We start from the raw sequence: 19,509 nt of genomic DNA on the forward strand, positions 1-19,509 counted from the left end.
ATTACTCCAGTATTTCTGTACAGTCATACAAACTTTGCATCTGGTGCCCACGGGTGCAACAAAAAAAAGATTTGCCCACTAGTACCATTAAAACACCACAAAGCTGATCTGAGCCCAGCAGGTATGAGTCTACATCCACACAAGAGGAACTACAGATCTCACCGCACCATTGGCTCCTGGTTGCCCAATGAGTGTGCTGTGCTGCACGTTGACTCCCTATAGGGGGTTAGAGGCCTTTACAGAGGTGCGCAGGCATGTAAATTCCCAGAGTGGGTCCTATGGTCCCAATTAGCAAAGTCTACGTCAAGCGCTCCACTGTGACTGTGGGCAAAGAACTTCCAGAACAGAATGATGGATTAAACAAGCAAAGAGGGGCAACATGGGTAATTGGTTGTGCTTAGGCCTGCTTCAGAATGGTAAAGATTATTGAAAAGTGGACAAAAAAACTAAAGTGGGGGGAGATGGGGGTTGAGGCAATGGGAGCTGTTCATGCTAGTTAGTGCCATCTTGTGGAGGAGAATGGGTTCAAGCCTTGGCACTGGGGAAGGATGACGTGTGATATGTTGCAAACTGAGTTGGAGTAACTAATGGACACACAGAAAGGGTTGGACTGTCTACTCAATCCTATCTTTTTGGGCAAAATTGCAAATTGTTGGCAAAAATTTTAATCCCATATTAGAATTCCTATGGAATTGCTATCCCGTATATATGTTTTGTTTAATCTTCAGTGCCAAAGTCCAGTCAGGTGTTGACCATGACTTTTCACCAATGGGTATCAGTTTTTTTTTTTTTTTTTTTTTTTACAATATCAGCCAATCAATCAGATTTAATCCTACTAACAATCCACACCTATGTTACTGTACTAACTGAAGACCACTGCACCATAACAGATTGTTTCTTGACCATCACTGCTGAAAACAATCCTAACACTGCAATATGTTCTAAAATACACGAGTCATTGTTCTGTATAAATTGTAAGCGACATTTTCATTTATTTTGTCCGCACACCGAAAGTGTTTTTCTACCTTATTTTCATCAATATATTTTCGGTTGCTAAATATTCAATGCATCCCTACACAAAATGATCAGATTTCTGTTAGAAGCTGTTTGTGGCCATTACCTTACATATTACAGTTATCAAATTCTGATAAAATTTGACTTAATGCAGTTAGTCAGTGTCAGACTAAACAGAATTATTTTCAATTAGAAGGATGTGCCTTTCTTAAAAAAAAATCAATTCAATTCAATGGTTAAGCCCAGTCCACATTCTTTTGATAGGTTTGATATAGTTTTTTAGAAGGATATGATAAAGAATTCTGAGGCAGTCATCCTCTTAATGACTACATCCATTTTGTGCAACATGCCAAAACAACCCAATGTGTCTGCAAAACAGCCGTAGTGCACGTTGCTACCATCACCATGCTTAACAGTTAGTTATGATGCTTACAGTGTTTTTGGTTCTAAAATGTCTCATCTTTACTTCTTCAAATCTATCTCTGGTCATTTTAGTCATACAACTCCACCTTTGTCTCACCTGACCATAAAACATTCCTCCAGAGGTTGCCCTCCATGGTCAGTTGGAAACTACTATAGGCAAGCCTGTAGGTGTTGATTTTGATACGGGGGATTCCTTCTCATTTGGCAGCCTCTCAGTCCATGCTGGTGTGTTCACTGTAAGAACGTTAAACACATGTTAAGACATTTTTTGTAATTATTTTCTTTGTCATCAAACACATGATTATATAAATGGCCTTTCCACATTTAAAAAACAACATTTAAAATAAAGCCTTCCCAGAAAATCTTAGAATATCCAATCAAAATCAAATGTGTAGGAATCTAAAAACGTATGGTGTATATCTACACATACTGGCTAGAGCAAGTTATCTTGAATTATATTAAGCAGAGTCACATTTAACTTTTTTTAACTTACTGATCCATGCCACCATGACACCCATTAGGTTCTTTTCAGTATCTCTTCAAAACAATAATGCAACCAAAACAGCCAACAACAGAACAACGGACTAAAACGAGAGGCACTGTGCAAGGTGCACCTTGAGGAACTAACTATAAAGGAATTCTTTGTTGAAATACCATGTCAACAACTCTTCACTCTGGACACTCAACAGCTATGTAGCCGAGAAAATAACAGGAAATGTCAATCTGGCATGTCAGTCATTCTGGCCTTAATCTGACTTGGCTGATGGTTTGAAGAATGGATATCTATAAAAAGTGCTGAAGAGCAGCCAGTCCTTCAAAGAGACCACAATCTTTCTGAGCTGGCTTTGCTAAATCTGCTCTATGGCTGCAGATACACAAGGCCTACACTGGCTAATAATGTGCACAACAATTTTCAGGACTGGATTCGCACAGCCTTGTAGCACAGACAGTTGGTTAGGCTACTGCGGTCTCACCATGGTTTGCAGCAGCAGTCTCTCAGTCATATCTCAAGTGGATGCTGTGTCAGCCCTGGGAAAGAAGATAAGGTGGTCGCTCCTCTTCACTTCAGAATAGAGCTGGGGTTTCCAAAAGAGCAATGCGATAGGAAGACTCAAGAGTGCTGTGGTTTCTCGTACCTCTCTGGGATTAGGTCCTATCTGAGGGGTTTTAATAGCTCACATACAGGCTCCCCTTTGAAGGATAGGCATTTTTCCTGAGGATCAACTTTGCGGACCATACGAGAATGCCAAATGTGACAGTGCAGCTCATCTTCAGTCTTATCTACACAATCAGCAGATACTGACTGCATGATGCTTCTCAGGTTTTTTGAACTGAAGAGGTCACATACAAACAAATAGGTATTCATTAAAGCATTTAATATGTACTTAATTGGAAAGTTTTATATATTAAGGCCTATATTTAATAAAGTAAAATTAAAAAGGATATACAGATATACAGTTACACTCACAAACTTGTATGTATTTTGATGAGGCCTATGTGGAAAAGCTCAAGGGGTATGTTTAAGGCACTGTATAGCATGTACTTATCAAATAATTAAATTATAATGGAAATGTAGATACATACAGCACCAGTTAAAAGTTTGGACACACCTTAATTTCAGTGTTTTTTCATAAAAAATATACAGATTAATATTAAAGTACTAAAGTATAACTATGACGAAAACCATTATGGAATTATTTAGTAAACTTTATATGCTTCTGAGTAGCCCATCTTGGCTACTGGATTTTCTCAGTCAGCTTTATGAAGTAGAGTCACCTGGAATAGCTTTCAGTTAACAGCTGTGCTGAACTTAAATATTTGAATGAGTTAATTATTTGAATTTCTTGCCTCTTAATGTGTTTAAGAGCATCAGTTGTGAAGTTATAAAGAGGTAGAGGTCAGTCAATCTGAACAAAAAAAAATCAATTACTTTAAACATATCCTCAAGTGCAGTGGGTGGCACAGAACATCAAAACATTCTAATGAAACTGGCTCTCATCAGGACCGCCCCAGGAGAGGAAGACCAACAGTTACCTCTGTTGCACAGGATAAATTTATCAACCTTTAGGAACCACAAGTTAACAGAAAAGCAGATTAGAGCTACCTAAATGCTTCACCGACTACCCTGGTTTGATTTTTTTTTTTTTTTTTAAGTTTACTACATTTTGACCTTTGGTACTTTAAACATGTATAGCATAGTAATTTATTATCGTTAGCTACAAAACAACAAACAAACAAACTTTTATCACAAATAGCTAGGTAATATTTTAATGGCAAAAATGGACGCCACATGTAAATAAATAAACTAGCTAGCTACAGGTATGACTTTAGCATAACCTCCAGTATTAACAAAACAATACAACAGTCTGCTGTTTTGAACCAAACTCAAATGCATAAAACCAGGCAACATTGTATTTAATTAAAATTAAAATGTTAAACACTTAATTTTTCATTGAAGTGAATTAACTTGCTTCTACCTCATTTGCAAATGCAGTTTTTTAGCAAACAACTTGCTAGCTAACTGTTAACTGAAAAACTATTGAGAATTATGCCTTGGACAAAAAGCCTGACAAATCATACTATGTTTAAACACAATTTTAGCAAGTGTTAAAAAAGGTAATATGTAAGTTAGTTAATAAAATGTATCTCTATTAGTTTGCTAGCCAGCTATTAGTAAGCTAGCACTAGATGGCCCACGCTAGCTGTGACAAAACGTTACATTTATAAACATGACTTGAATGTTTGGCAAAACACTCAAAACTTTAGACTAGTTATGCTTTTTGTTTACATATATAATTTTAAATTGTATGACCATTTAGGAATGACTTACTCCTTTCACAGATACGCTGATTCTTCTAGTGCTCAACAGCAGCAGATTTGAGGTAGAACACAATAAGGCTTATGAAGGTGGGCATCCAGTTCAGGGCTCCCTCGACTCTCTTATCATGGTAAAAGTCTTTTAATATGTTTTTAGGGAAACTTCTGATTGCCAAATAGGGTTCAGAATAAAATTACTGAAAATACATTTGGATTAAAAGTGTTAAATACCTTTTCTTTTTTAATTAGTAGAATTTACTTTGAAAAAATCAAAACAAACACAAAGATTTACTTTCAACACATTATTTACATTGGTCAATAAATGGCCCTTACCATGCATTTACTATAATAGCTGCCAAATACTGTCAAATACATTTGTTGAGGCTTTTGCCATTTTGTTTATTTTCCATTAATAATTACATACAGTATAAAGCCTGCCTGAATTAAATATTTAGACTTGGACTATTTAGGTCAGATACTTGGATTGCCAGTGGTCCTACACTGGCAGACTAAATTGGTAAAAATGGAGAGCACATACCTGAATATTATATCTTGTATCATAAATAAATTTCTGAAAATTCAACTCACAGAAACTGGACATTTGCAGTCAGGTTTCTAATAGAGGATTTTTATTCATTTGCTTGAATTTTGCTTCTGACTTGGTAGTAATTTAATTAAATAGTAAAAGCTTCTGTATATTTTACTATTTTACACTTATCACATTACATCACATAAGTCAAGCTTACACATACATATTACAAAGACCTTTTACAGAGGTCTACAGCTTTAATCCCCTGGAGTGTTAAACTGAACACAGTTATGACAGCCAGCTTCCTTCTACTGAACCCTAAAGTGTGTAAGTGTAAGTGATAATCCTGAAAGTGAGCTCTGAATAATATCTTCAAAATTACAAATTAATTGTTCTCTTTCTGAATACATGAATACATGGTTGTAATGTGAGCCTGCTAGTCATTTTTCCATTTTTGTTACAAGGTAAGTGAACTGTGTATCCTAATTAACACTGTTACATTTTTGTGACATAAATATTGAGACACCTGATCATTCATTGTTTCTTATTGGCGTTTCTTCACCTTTTTTGGAGTAACTGCCTTTACTGTTCAGGGAAGGCATTCTATTACATTTTGGATCGTTGCTGTGAGGATTTAATTTCATTCAGCATAAAGAGCATTAGGGATATTGCCCACATCTGGCACAAGGCATGGTGCCAATATTGTAGGTTCATTATTATGACCTCCATAGTCTTAGTCATTTTCTATTGGCACCATTTCTCTAGAGGAGCTAAACAAGCTGTGTATATGCATGTGCACATGGGTGTTGACAATGGGTGCAACTTTAGGTAAATGCATTCATTAGAAGGGCTGTCTAAAAACATTTGGACATACTGTTTGTTATGTACAAAATTTTGCTTTGTATAATATGCATAACTATGTAATCCTTACATTAACACAATAGCAAATACTGTATATTTGTATATCTAATATCTTTGCCTTTTTGCTAAATATGGTATTAGGTGCTACTAACAATTAAAATGAGCCATCTCTCACATGAACTTACAGAAAGGTCCACATATCTTATCATTGTGTCTTTTTTCTTTAAGAAAAAAAAGTGATCAGGGGCCTGGGAGATACTAGTTTGAGTTTTTATATCTTGCTTCAAACTTTAAGGGGCAGATTCCCAGACAGGGATTGAGCCTAGTCTTATACTACACAGCATTTTGAATTGAATTTTTCAATAAAAAGAAAATATAGGCTTTATACCCACCTGGGAAACTAGCCCTAAGAGTTGTATACTGTCTATAGTCCAATATACACTAAGAACTCGGAATTGAAGCTAACAAATCATCATTGTGGTGAATCAGATCGCAGCATAACTCAGATATGCCAGAGATAACCCACGATAACATAGGTTACATATCACTAAACAACAGCAGGAATCTAAGTACATCCAGATGGGCCCACCAAGGGTCTCTACATGTGTCCTGCAACTGACTGCATACTTCTGTAGTAGAATCAGAAGCAGAAGACTGGACTTTCAATATGGAATGTTTTAAGATCTTCGATTTTAAGGTACATATTTTAGTTTTTATGTACAATGCAAGAACATTTTTTACTTTTTAATAAGGGATTATTTTAAAGGAAAGTAAAATAAGCACATCAACAACCAATATGGATGTTGAATACATCAAATAACTTGTGTTTTGCTGCCATCTTGTGGAAAAGCCCTAACCTGACAATTACTAAATAGATTTCACTTCTGTTTAGCTTTCATACAATTAGGAATCAATAAAAACAAGTGGAATATGTTTCATTAGCATCTGTATTTGTCACAGATCTCAGAATAACACATGTACAAACTGTATATAACAAAATTTGACACAAACCATTGGCTAAATGTTAAGTCACCTTACTGGTTTTACAGAAGTAAACTGGTCTTTCAACACTGTAAATGGAGCTTTTTTTTCACTATTTTTCCAACATCATGTATAATTAAACGGTCAAGATGTAAACAAAACAATTCAGAGCTGTTTATTGTGACATGCTGTTAATTGTTCATAACGGTGGTGGCATGATTCACAAAAGCATTCCTAAAATAAAACACTTATGGAAAATCATGAGACTTCTAAGACACTCCTGAATATTATTGTAGGAAAGTAATATTTTCTTCGGTTGGAACATGGCAAGGGAAAATTTAATTTACTGTTTTTCGATATTCAGACATATCCATGCAGTAAACCAGTTGCTATTAATTTTTCACTATGTAGACACAACACTAAGAATAATCATAATACATTAGACAACAATTTTAGTCATTTAAACTATTATAACTGATCGTTTTAGAGGTGTACCTTTGATCAAAAGATCAAAACCGCCTTAAGATCTTTGAAAAATAAAGTTCTCTTGTCTGACACGTTTGTGTATCCTGCTCTAATCTTAAGTGTAAACATATTTTAAAGCTATAAACGCTTTAGATTACATGTTACTGTAATGGTTACAAACATGCTCTCAAATGTCCAAGAACATTACATTGCAAATATCAACTCTGGCCCTGATATCAACTCTGAATATACCATCACTACTAAGAGTCAGCAATAATGGAGTATTTCACTTAAATCAACAACTCTGAATTATTTTGTTTAAAGCTTAACTATTGAAGTTTACACAAAGTCTTAATGTTACCCCATATTACCATTGCATTACGTAATGTTTCCAGTTCATTACTGTCCTTTAACTTTTGTCCAACACAATGCCAAAAGCAGGGGTGTGAGAAATAAGGCAGTTGGGTGTCACATTCAACTCGATTCAATCAGTTCACTTGATCTGCTGATGAAGACGAGGGTTCATCTTAAATCCACTGCAAAGCTGTTTGGCTAGAAGAGAATTTGGACCAGCATTAAACCACTTTATCCTTACAGTCTCTTCTTCATCTTGCCTTTCTTAAAGCTTCCACGGCCAAAGCCAGACTTCATGACCTGCTGGACGTGCTGTCTGTTTTTGCCACGTAGCTTCTTCAGGCCGCCACTCTGCAGGAACTGTTGCTTGGCCTTCTTCTTTCGCTGTTTGAGGATCTGATCTCTGTTCTTCAGCTCTGAATTCATTCTGGAGCCACTTTTGCTCTGGGGCTGAGAGCCACGCCCCTTTCGTCCTCTCCGTCCTAAAAAACACGCATAGATATAAATGGTTATGAAGGCTACAGACACTGATTTGATTGTGTAGTCTTATTAATTAATGAACTAATTATTCATTCATTCATTAATAAAGAATCAAGCATAGCAGACATTGTAGAAAATGCCACCTGATAAAAGAAACCTTAAAAATAATAAGCCACGAATAATGAATAAACTATTTTCTTCTGCTGTAAAGTTGAGATACAAAGTTTTGTTGATTTCAAAAGTGTAACTAAATAAACTGAATATAGCCTATACAGATTTATTTATTTAATTATTCATTCATTCATGTATTTATTTGCTTTAAACCCAATCTTAATTTAAGCAAATGAAGTTATTGTAAGATGCAGAGACTTATATACAGGATTTTAATAAATTAATCAAGTAATTTCCCACAATGTATGCCACAATTGAACCTAAATGTTTGGATAAGTATCTCTCACCCTGTGTTTAATACTGTAGGAGAGATCAGTAGGCAACTAAACAAAATAGCTAATTAATCAAATAAATCAAATAACTGTCAATTTACAAAAAAAAAAAAACAACACCAAAAGGGTCTGTTTAATTCAACTATAGTAGTATATTATTAAAATTGTGATGGTGGGCATACATCACTGAAAGCAGTATCTACTAACTGTAATCGTACACAATAAGATCATTCATATGTCCTGTTGTCTAATAATCTAAGGCTGGTGGAAGAAAAAAATAATAATTTGCACATTACTTTGAACAAAAACTTTAGCTGACAGATGATTGTTTAGAAAGGACATGCTCCCATACCTCCAAATTTCTGTCCCTTCATTCCTCCATTCTCTCCATCTGAATCAGACACCTCTTCATCAACTTTGTACTTCTTCTTCCATTCCTCATAGCTAAAGCATAGAGTGAAGGAATAAACCCTAGTAGCATTATAGAGAGCCTTAAGGCAAATATTCATTACACTATCAAATTTACTCCAAATCTACATAATAAAGAAAAAGGATACAAATTCTTCTTCTTTTTCTTGGCACTGATGACTTGTCCACTGTCTGTTTTTATCTTGTTTTTCTTATCTTCTTTTCCAGTGTCACAAATGAAGCGTTTTCTCTTGCGATCCCTGAAGAATCAGAACAAACATTAGAACAACAGAATAAACATTTTTTCTTTAGGTTCGTTGTAATTGTTGTAACGCAAATGTATCTGTCCTCTCACCACTTCATTATGCTCTTGTGCTGATTCAGTGTGTTGCCCTCATCCCCCATCAGGTCCAGCACAGCTGAGGAAGCCTGCTGCTCAAACGCGTTGCCCTGCCCTGCAAGACTGAGTCTGTCCAACAAGCACAAATACGGTAATTACAACTCCAGTCTCCACAACTTACATAATATAGATATATTTTTCTAGCATCAGATGATAATAAAATGTGAAAGTTATGATATGATCATACTCTCTCTCTGAATTAAAGTCTTTGGGTCTGTAAGGGATGTAAAATTCCTCATCTCGACCAGACTGCCTGTTCTTTTTGCTCTTCGGTCTGTCCACCTCCATTTCTTCATCCTTTTTCCGTCTTTTTCCTCCTACAACTTCTGAGAATACACCCTGGTGATAGGAGAGGGCATTATGAATTGAAAACATTAAATCATAATCTGGACAACATGATAAGACACAATTGAAATTATATGATAACTGAAAGCATAATGAAAGTAAGAGGAAGAATTACTGTTAGTTACAGTATTATTAATATGAATACCTAATTTTATATTTGTTAATATTGACACCACTGGCCAAAAGATTGAGAACATTAACTGTTGTTTTTCTGTGTATTTCTGCCATTTAAGCATTTCAGGTTCAGTTAATAACCTGGAATGGTACAAAATCCAGTGAACATAGATGTAAAAAAAGTAAACAGGCAGGGCTTGAATTAACTAAAAACTGAAACATATAATGTATATAAAAAAAAATTGAAAAAAGGTAAGTGGTTAACAATTTAAAGCTGGTTTGAAGCAATTAAAATAAACTGAGTTTTGGAAATGGATGCAAAAAATAAGAAAATGTATTTATTTGTCTGTAGTTATCCAGTATTGGAACTGATCGTGTTACTGCAACACACAGCACATACAGACTTTCATCAGAATAACTAGAAAAGGACACAGAAACTCATAATTCTGTAACTTTTAAAATTTGAAGTCTTTACACACAAATAAAGCCAGAATGCGGTGAATACTGTTTCCTACAGATGTGTGATTTTTAATTCAGGTTAATTTAGCACCAAATTCAAAGCAATTGTTCCTTAATAATCGGACACTTCCAACAATTTTCTATTTTTCCAAGTGTTTGGACTTTTCCAGATTTTTCAGGACACGTGGGAACCCTGTTTTACCTGCATCCTGAGAATTTTACGATTTTTCACATTTAGTCAACAAAATGTGAGGACATACCTTAACACACTTTACAATAATTAAATTTCCAATATCATACAGATAATGACTTTTCTACTTTTAAGTTTTTCCCGGTGTTTGCAAAATACATGACTAAATTTGATTCAAGTTCAAACATAATGACTACGGCTATATATGAACATAAACTACATATTCTCAGAGGACATGGGAAGCTTATTTCTCTACACTCACCTGAAGGTCCTCCTCCTCTTCTTCACTGTGTTGTGGTTTTGGTGTGTTAGCACTCCGAATAGCTGGTTTATTGAGATTACTCTCTGCAAGCTGCTCCTCCCTCGTCCTGTGAAACTTGTCCACCAACCGACTATCCCGAGAGCGCTTCGTCCGCATCACCTCACTCGCACTGGTTTTGTTGTTGGAGTTGATCTCAAATATAGTCTGAAACAAAGAAGCAGTTAAACATGTATTTTAAATATACCTTGTATATTTTAGCTTTATATGGTCCTAGACATACTAACAGTACTAATGCTGTAAACACTGACTTACAGATTTTGCCTTGTATGCTTTGATGGAGTCCACCATTTGCAATCGTTCCAGTTCCACCCTCTCAAGTCCTGACCCTAAAAAAGTGACAAAAGTATTTTAGGATGGAAGAGATCATCAAAAACATTCAAAAACAAAATAAACAGATTTAGAAATCCTACAAACCCAGCAATGGGTGAACAGCTATGGAAGACAGATCCGTGGACTTCACTCGTTTAATGGATTCAGGTGAGGGGTTGGGTCGTGACTTAAGGTACTGCTTGTAAGCGTTCTCCGAGATTCGTTTAAGGGTCTGGAGGTCTTGTGAGTTATCATGGGTGGTGAAGAGGTGTGCTTCCTCATCATCTAGGATGCTCTGTGGCACACGACCCATGACACCATCAGCATCTTGACGATAAAAAAACAGAATAGGGTTTTTTTATATATATATTTTAATATGACACAAAACAAAACATTTGCAAATAATGTTTGACATCATACATTAACATGTCATGGGACTAGTGTAGTGTCCCAAACATGTTTGGCATGTCCTAAGGAATCTTTATAAAGAAAAAAGGTTGCACTAATGTGTGGGATGCGTGTGTGGGCCTTGCTGCATTGAAACTGAATGTACCATATTTTTCGCACTATAAGGTGCACTTAAAATCCTTAAATTTTCCCAAAAATCTTCAGTGTGTCTTTTAATCCAGTGGGTCTTATGTATAATAATTTTATCAGTCAGGTTGTAAGGAGGACTAAAGCGAAGCCACTGAAGTACAGCTTTCCAGAGGAGTTTCAGTTTTGTGTCTCGAGCACCGGGGCTGAAGCAGCATTAGCCACTAACCGCTATTTCCCTGGTAGCGGTTAGCTGCTAATGCTAATGCTCCAGCCTTAGTGCTGAAGAAATTTGGGAATCTATGCTTACTATGAACAAGCTGAAGTGCTTTACACACCCAAATAAACAGTTTTCAGTGGAGAAATCTGTGTAAATTAACATCCAGCGCTCGTTTGAGAAAGTCTTTTTTTATTTAATTTTTGTTTAATTAACTTAGCTTTACCTAACCAAGTTAGCTTCCCCCCACCACCACCACCCAGTGGAGAGACCTGTTGAATTAGAAGTTCCTTATAGTGTCTCTTAAAATGTGCCTCATAATCCGGTGTGCCTTATATATGAAAATAGACCAGAAAACAGACGTTCATTGATAGTGCGCCTTAATCCGATACGCTTTATAAAACAATTCAAGCCAGATGCCGATGGTCATGATAGTTACCACTCTGCACTGAACGGTACTAATGCCTTTTTTTAATTATTCCTAATACACATGACTCTGTGAATTATGTCTACCCTTACTGTTTAAAAAAAAAAACCTGAGTCACCTAAAAGACTCTAATGAAGGGTAACTTACCCTGGGGATGGTCAATGGTTGCGAACACCAATGGACGACCAAGAAAGAGGTGAAGGTCAAAAACAAAGGCCACTTCATCTGTGCAAACCAAGCTGAAGGCTGTTCCACTCCTGCCAGCACGGGCTACACGACCTGTACCACAAAACAGAAAAAAAATAAAATAAACTCAATATAAAATACCAGCAATACATGAGGAATAACAGGCTGCACAAATCTCACTGCAATTATGAACTCTGCTAGAATTAACTGCTAAAACACTGAAGCAGGTAACTGCCTTGTACATACCGACTCTGTGCAGAAAAAGCTTGGCCTTGGAAGGGAAGTTGTAATTGATGACATTGTCCAGCATGGGGATGTCAATACCACGAGCTGCCACATCAGTCACCAGAAGAACCATTGCTTTACGGTGGACAAAACGGCCAATATTGATCTTTCTGGCTGTCTGGTCCAGAGCACTGTAGATGTAGGCACACTCAATTCCTTCAGCAGTCAGAAGCTATTTCAGAGAATAAAAAAAAAAAAAGTCAACAATTATAGCGGTGTGTAAAATCTTTATAAAGTCAATGATAATACAAATAGGCAAATGTGTGTTACCCCAGGATTGCAATAGTATAATATGTTTATGGTATGATATCCACCTCATAATAATAATAGGAATAGAAAAAGGAGAAGAATAAACAGAATTATACATTGGATTAAATCACAGATTAATACACAAAGTATTTAAAATGTGATTAGATTTCTGGACACATGAATTTTAGCATTCTATCGTGTCTTTTCCTCATTCTAATCTTGCATTATGAAGTGGACTAGCCTCGACACTAACATTGAGCCATGCTCAGTCGACTTCAGAAATGTTAAGTTTGCGTTAGCAACAATGCTAACATTGCTTACAAGCCTCGGCACGCTTTAAGCAGATTAACTGTGATGTTCTGTTATCCAAACTGAATTACTTGCTGACTATTGTTGATAGTCAGAGGGCTAGTTAGATAGAGTACATTTGCTGTTTGCTAGGATATGTAAATCATGCCTGTTACTCTGAACCTAAATTGTGAAACCTAAAACAGTGCGTTAGCCACAACGGTATCAGCCAGGCTCACCCAGGTTAAAGCCACAATGCTAACAGACACAGCAGCCAGCCTCTGTAGTGTTGGAGCATTTTAGCAGCAATTCTAACAGTCATCTTCGTCACACTTTATTCGTGATGCTAGTGTTTTCTGAGCTGGATTACTCGCTGATAGTTGCCAACAGTGTTGATAAACCCTGCACTCATTTGGGGGTATTCAAAGTAATCCCTCGCTGATGATTTTTCAGTTATTTCTGGGGAATGTGGAGATTGGTGTGCATGTGTGTGTTTTAGTGTGGTGCTAGTGGCTAAGGATAAAGGGCAGCTTAAGTGGAAAAAAAATGTGCATAAGCCACTGATATTCTCTATTTGTTTGCCCTATTTCACTATACTGGTAATAAACAAACATCCATCGTTTGATAAGCATGCACTTTCATACCATGAAACTTGCTTCCACTGCAACCTTATTTTACAGCAATAGAGAGTACTCTTAACATAAGTGGGCTACTAGACACTTAGAAATATAGGAAACTTCATAGACATTTACCTGGTTCAAGTACTCCACATGGTGTTTAGTTGACACAAACACCACTGTCTGCTCTTGAGGTTTCACTACATTACGAAGCAGATGCAGCAGCAGTGCTGGCTTGTCATCCAAGCGCAAGTGAAAGAATGCCAGCTGTAAGAGGGGGAAAAATAGTGAGAAAAAAAAGAGGAAGTTAGTTTTAAAGCACTTTGTGGTAGTAGAAAACACTTATCATTCTTGATAAATAGAATAAAAGTAATAAGTGACTGATGGTCACTGATTATTCACTTTACCTTTAACTGATCGCTAAGCTTAGTGTCTACATCCAGTCGCATCAAGACTGGTTCAGTCAGCCCTGAGGGAGCAAGAGAGTCCATTAAACAGAGCTCATCAAACTGACAATCGCACTTAATGCTATCGGGCATCTCACAACATAACAGCTGTGCCTGTGATCTTTGAATAGAGTGGCCTTACCAGCTCTGGCAAAGTCCACAAGCAGTTTGGGCAGCGTGGCAGAGAACAGCAAGGTCTGGCGAGTTTCAGGGAGTCGTCTGATGATCTCCTGAAGCTGATCGGCAAAGCCCATCTCAAACAGCCTGTCGAGGAACATCACAGTAAGAACTGACGCACAGATCTGACAACATTAAAAACAATAAAAATAAATAAAAAAACAATAAAAACTATGGATTGAAGCTTACCTATCTGCCTCATCAAACACCACATACTCCACATTATTCAGCTTCAGGTTCATTTCCATAACAATGTGCATCAGACGACCAGGCGTACCAATGATGCTGGACGCACACAAGCACAAACACACACAAAAATAAATAAATAAATGAATTGATTGACAACATGACAAAGCCACCCTTACAACCATCAGACACGCTGTATACACATGGGTAAAACATTTTAACATGGTTTCTTCTATTAACAGAACATCAAGTGGAAACACCTACCATACAAAGTATTATTAGATAAAATTGCGCAAACCTCTATTTAAAATATATAATCAAACTACTAATATTACATTTGTAAATCAACTATTTAAAATACTCTCAAAGTTAAGAGTTTTTTTTGTTTAATATTAAAAGGAAAAAACAAACCAAATCTTTATTACTAAAAAAAACACGAAAATTTAAGATTACACTTACATGTCTGGATTCTCATGTAAAGCAGCAAACTGATCGTCCATGCTGAAAGAACAGAGTAACAGTCAATGATCGATGCACATATTAAAAATCAAAACTATTAAAACTTGAACACTATTTAAAGAGTACCTGTCTCCACCAAGAATCAGTGCAGTCTTCAGCCCAGTGAACTTGCCCAACTAAAAGATACAAAAGAAAATACAAATATTAAAGACTCCCTCCCTAATTATAAACCAACCGATCTTCATAATACATTTAGCTTTTCAGTGTTTTAGAAGTAAACTCCACACACACACAGTGATAATTTAAAAGAATTACAACTTGGTACTAGAGGTGGGCGATATGGCTCTAAAATAATATCACAATATTTCAGGGTATTTTTGCGATAACGATATACTTGGCGATATAGGAAAACAGAAAAATAATTAATTAATTTCAGGAATATAGTATAAGAATATAACAGCATAATCATAATGTGGCAAAATAAATAATATAGCATAAAATAATATAATGCAGCAAAAAATATTGCAGAATATTTAGTGCATGCATATAAACTGCAAACTAAAACAATTATACAATACATTCACTTAAAGCTTCACAGTAAATACTAGACTACTTTTAAGACAGAACAGCCCTATTATCACGATATGGATTTTTAATATCACGATATTTCTGTGTTACGATATATTGTATACGATATAATATTGCCCACCCCTACTTGGTACTACTGACCTCTTTGGTGAACTTCATGGTTTGCAGTGCCAGTTCTCGAGTGGGTGTGAGGATTAAAGCTCTAGCACCAGTTTGAGCCTGTGGAGCCTTCAGCCTCTCAAACATGGGGACCAAAAAAGCAGCCGTCTTTCCACTTCCTGTTCTGGCCATGGCAACCACATCCTTACCATCCAGGATTACTGGAATCGTCTGTGACAGAATGAGATAATCTTTAAAGACTCACAAAGTCGTCAGCATGTAAGAAAAAAGGACTTAACAGTGCAAATGAACATACTTTTCTTTGGATTGGTGTGGGAACTTTGTAGCCCTTCTTCATTACACCTTTATAGACTGGGTAGCTTAGACCTAAAAGAGGGAAAAACTGCTTTTACTATTAGAGCTCTGGGTTAGTGATACAGAGGAAACACAGTAAAATACGAGCAAACATCAAAATTCAGTTTAACCTGTTTAGATATGCTCTAGTGGAAATTGAGACTTAAAATCTAAAAAAGTGAATAATAGAGAACTATATCATTTAGAAGCTATATTTAGCTTCTCCTACAGACAAGTAGTACTAGAGAGCTGTACAGAATCAAAAATGTCCACAGCATTAAAAAGAATCAAACATGGCCATAAAAGTAGGTTCAAGTCTGTAAATTTTACATCTTGGACTCTTTAAATTTTGAAAATATCCAGAAAATATGTTATGTTAAATAAGAAATATCCCAATAACACATCATTACACTCCACTCTCAGAAAAACATCTTACCCATGGACTGAAAGCCACCAGACTTTTTGTTCTTCTTATTCTGAGCTCTAACCATCTCTCTAGTGTCTGGCTCCACATCTGACAGGTAATCTGATGAGGCAGGAAAGCGGGGTAGTTTCGAACCAGCCTGTGAATTTAGAAATTAAATATTAACACAAATAGATCTGTATTTTTCTCAATGTGAAGCACATCTATTATTTCAGTGACCTAAACCCTAGTTCTAGTGTTTAGCTTAGCTTAGTTTTACCCGGCATACTGTTCATATACATATTTCTGCTAAGATTTGTAAATTATAACATTCAAACTACTTTTCATTGATCTTTGGACTGTTCGGTTTCTTTTATTTACAAGCAAAACATAAATCAGTTTTATCCTACAAATGCAAAATCAGTAATAAAAGATCATTTGTTCTTTGACAACTAAAAATTCTACAAAAGGTACAAAGGGGCTACAAAAGTTCTCTTTATCTGCAACATATACAACACCTTCACTTAATAAAAAGTTATATTTAAAGCTTCAGTAGGTAGGATTGAGATTTTGTGCTCGTGGGCTCCCACTACAGTTGCAGAGTGTAATAAATATTTCATTAGAAATGAAGGTCGGAAAGCAGGTCGCAGTTCTCACGAGCGTTGGTCGCAGCCGCCTCGGAAAACTTACAGAGTCTGGTTTGAGCTCAGAGGAGCTACGGCACAGACACGAGAGCACCGCTATTCCACCTATTTCACCTCAATGCAGCGCTGTAATTTCACTTCTTTAAAAAAAATCAAAAATCAAGAAAATCCTATCTAGTGGGGCTTTAAATGTTATATGCAGTACCAGTCAAAATTTGGCCACACTGTTCTCACTGAACATGTTTCCTTTCTTTTTATGATTTTTTTTTTTTTACATTGTAAATTTAATATTGAAGACTATACTAAAGCTATACAGGAACATATGCAGAATTATTTTGTAACAACAAAGTGTTAAACAAACCAGAATATGTTTTATACTTTACATTCTTCCATTTATCTTTGAGGACAGATCTACACACTCTTGGTATTTTAATCTCAGTGTCTTTATGAGGAAGAGTCACCTGGAATATGTTTCTGTAACTGTGGAGGAGAAAAACTATTTTTGTGTTTACTTGTGTTCCATAACTGTTCTTAATATTGTCTTTAATATTAACCTACAATGTAGAAAATATATTGAACAAAGAAAGAAATGGAATGAGAAGTTGCCCAAACATTTGACTGGTGCTGTTTATCTTTTCACTTCTTTCTCCAGAGTTAAGCAAGTCTTGTTCTTGTTTTTGCTCTTTCAAACTGAATATTTGTATTATAAAACATATGAAAGGTGCACTTTAGTAAGCCTGTCATTAAAGTATTTTTTAATAGTAGTTTGGGTGATATATTGCCTCATAAATAATTGCTATATATGATATTATTGTCATTTTAATACCACTTATGTAAGGATATATAATAGCATACAACACCATTTCAAATCCTTTTAAATAACAATAAACTTTTATTGAAAGTTTAACTAAAAGACCTCATATGTGAGAAACTACATCATGTAAAAAAATCATTCTTTGTTTTTACATTAATCAGGAACCAATTAGCCCAAATGGTAAAGAAAAATAAATGCATGGCATGCAAGAGTTCATGTCTTAGGAGTTTAAGGACATTCTGGCAATGTTTAGACAACATTAGCCACTCGGCTAGTTAGTTAGCTAGCTAGCTAAGCTGCTGGTCAGATAAGCAGGCAGCATATCTGCCCTTATAACAACACCCACAAACCGCACATAGAGAAAACAGTCGCATGAAGGGTACGTGTACTTATTAATCTCACTCACAGCCACACTGTCGTCTTTAATCTCTGCAGCCAGTTCAAAATCTCCTCCATCCGAGTCTCCATCAGACTCCCTGTGCCCCGTGTTCCTCCTCTTCTTAGTCAGTTTCTTCTTTCTCTGCGCCATCCTTCAGTCTCAGTACACAGACCCGGGCCTCTGCTCACCTCCCAGCCGGTCGCTCTCGGGTCGCCGAGGTAAAATATCTACACTATATTATTATTATTAATAATATACAGCAAATACTAGCGAATCAACACAAGCCTCAAGCGCAGGAGCTCGACATTTTGGAACACGTGTGGTCCGGCGTCTTCTCTGCGGCGGCGCACAGTGTGTGACGTAGAGCGTTAAAGCTGTGCAGTGTGAGGAAACACCTCTGGGTGGCAGCACCTACCTAACTTTCTCAAACCTACAAACTTAACCCTAAACCATATTTTTCCATTAATAGCTGAAATGTGCTCATTTGAAGTAATGAAACATACCAGCACTGTTTAAAAACCTTTATAAACCTTTAATAACCTTTATAAAAGCCTTTTATTTCCTCCTCTGCAGCACAGAGATTAGAGCTGGATTAGTTTAGAGCTGGAGTCCTTAACACCACTGGCAGAGAGGAGAGCCCTCAGCAAGCTGCTGAACATCATGGATAATGTTCACCACCATCTGCACAGCACCATCACCAGGCAGAGGAGCTCATTCAGTGGCAGACTGCTGTCCCAGTCCTGCTCCACCGACAGACTCTGAAAGTCTTTTGTCCCTCAGGCCATAAGACTGTTCAACTCCTCTCAGCACAGCAAACTAAAGACTCTGTGACACTTTTTTATTTCATTCCGGCAATTCTGGTCACACCATGGACACACCCTCAGCTATGGTCACACTCTCAGACTTGCTGATGCCTATAACAATATTTTTATAGTTCTACCCTATTTTGCACTAGTATTTCATTCACTAGTTCATTCATCTACGGTTTATGTATCTTTTGCACTGTTAAATTTAATTATTATATAACTGTGTATTTGCACTTTCTGTATGGCTGACATCAGTTATCCACCCATTAACCACCCATTAACCAGATTGAAACATGTTAAGCAGTATCCATGCACACCAGCTGTTCACTGTCTTTACCACTAGAACTGATAAAACTTACCTTTATTTTTGATAATATTTGATTAACTGTACTTTACTCATCTTAATTTTATTGGTTTGTGGTAAGGTGCATTTTGCT

General features: G+C 36.4%; 1 protein-coding gene across 1 annotated transcript; it reads right to left on the reverse strand.

Moving 5' to 3' along the window:
• Positions 1-6,573: 6,573 nt before the first annotated feature.
• Positions 6,574-18,607, reverse strand: ddx54 (DEAD (Asp-Glu-Ala-Asp) box polypeptide 54). Its single transcript, XM_007253995.4, has 20 exons — positions 18,294-18,607; positions 16,463-16,589; positions 15,989-16,059; positions 15,715-15,903; positions 15,112-15,161; positions 14,986-15,027; positions 14,530-14,625; positions 14,306-14,427; positions 14,125-14,186; positions 13,853-13,984; positions 12,525-12,735; positions 12,240-12,371; positions 11,020-11,241; positions 10,858-10,931; positions 10,546-10,749; positions 9,363-9,514; positions 9,131-9,244; positions 8,925-9,035; positions 8,720-8,811; positions 6,574-7,926 (listed from the first exon to the last, which is right to left on the reverse strand). The coding sequence occupies exons 1-20, from the start codon at positions 18,414-18,416 to the stop codon at positions 7,682-7,684; spliced, it is 2,571 nt and encodes an 856-aa protein (XP_007254057.2). The 5' UTR covers positions 18,417-18,607; the 3' UTR covers positions 6,574-7,681.
• Positions 18,608-19,509: the final 902 nt, after the last annotated feature.

Source organism: Astyanax mexicanus, chromosome 1, assembly GCF_023375975.1.
Source record: "Astyanax mexicanus isolate ESR-SI-001 chromosome 1, AstMex3_surface, whole genome shotgun sequence".
NCBI classification, from domain to species: Eukaryota; Metazoa; Chordata; class Actinopteri; order Characiformes; family Acestrorhamphidae; genus Astyanax; species Astyanax mexicanus.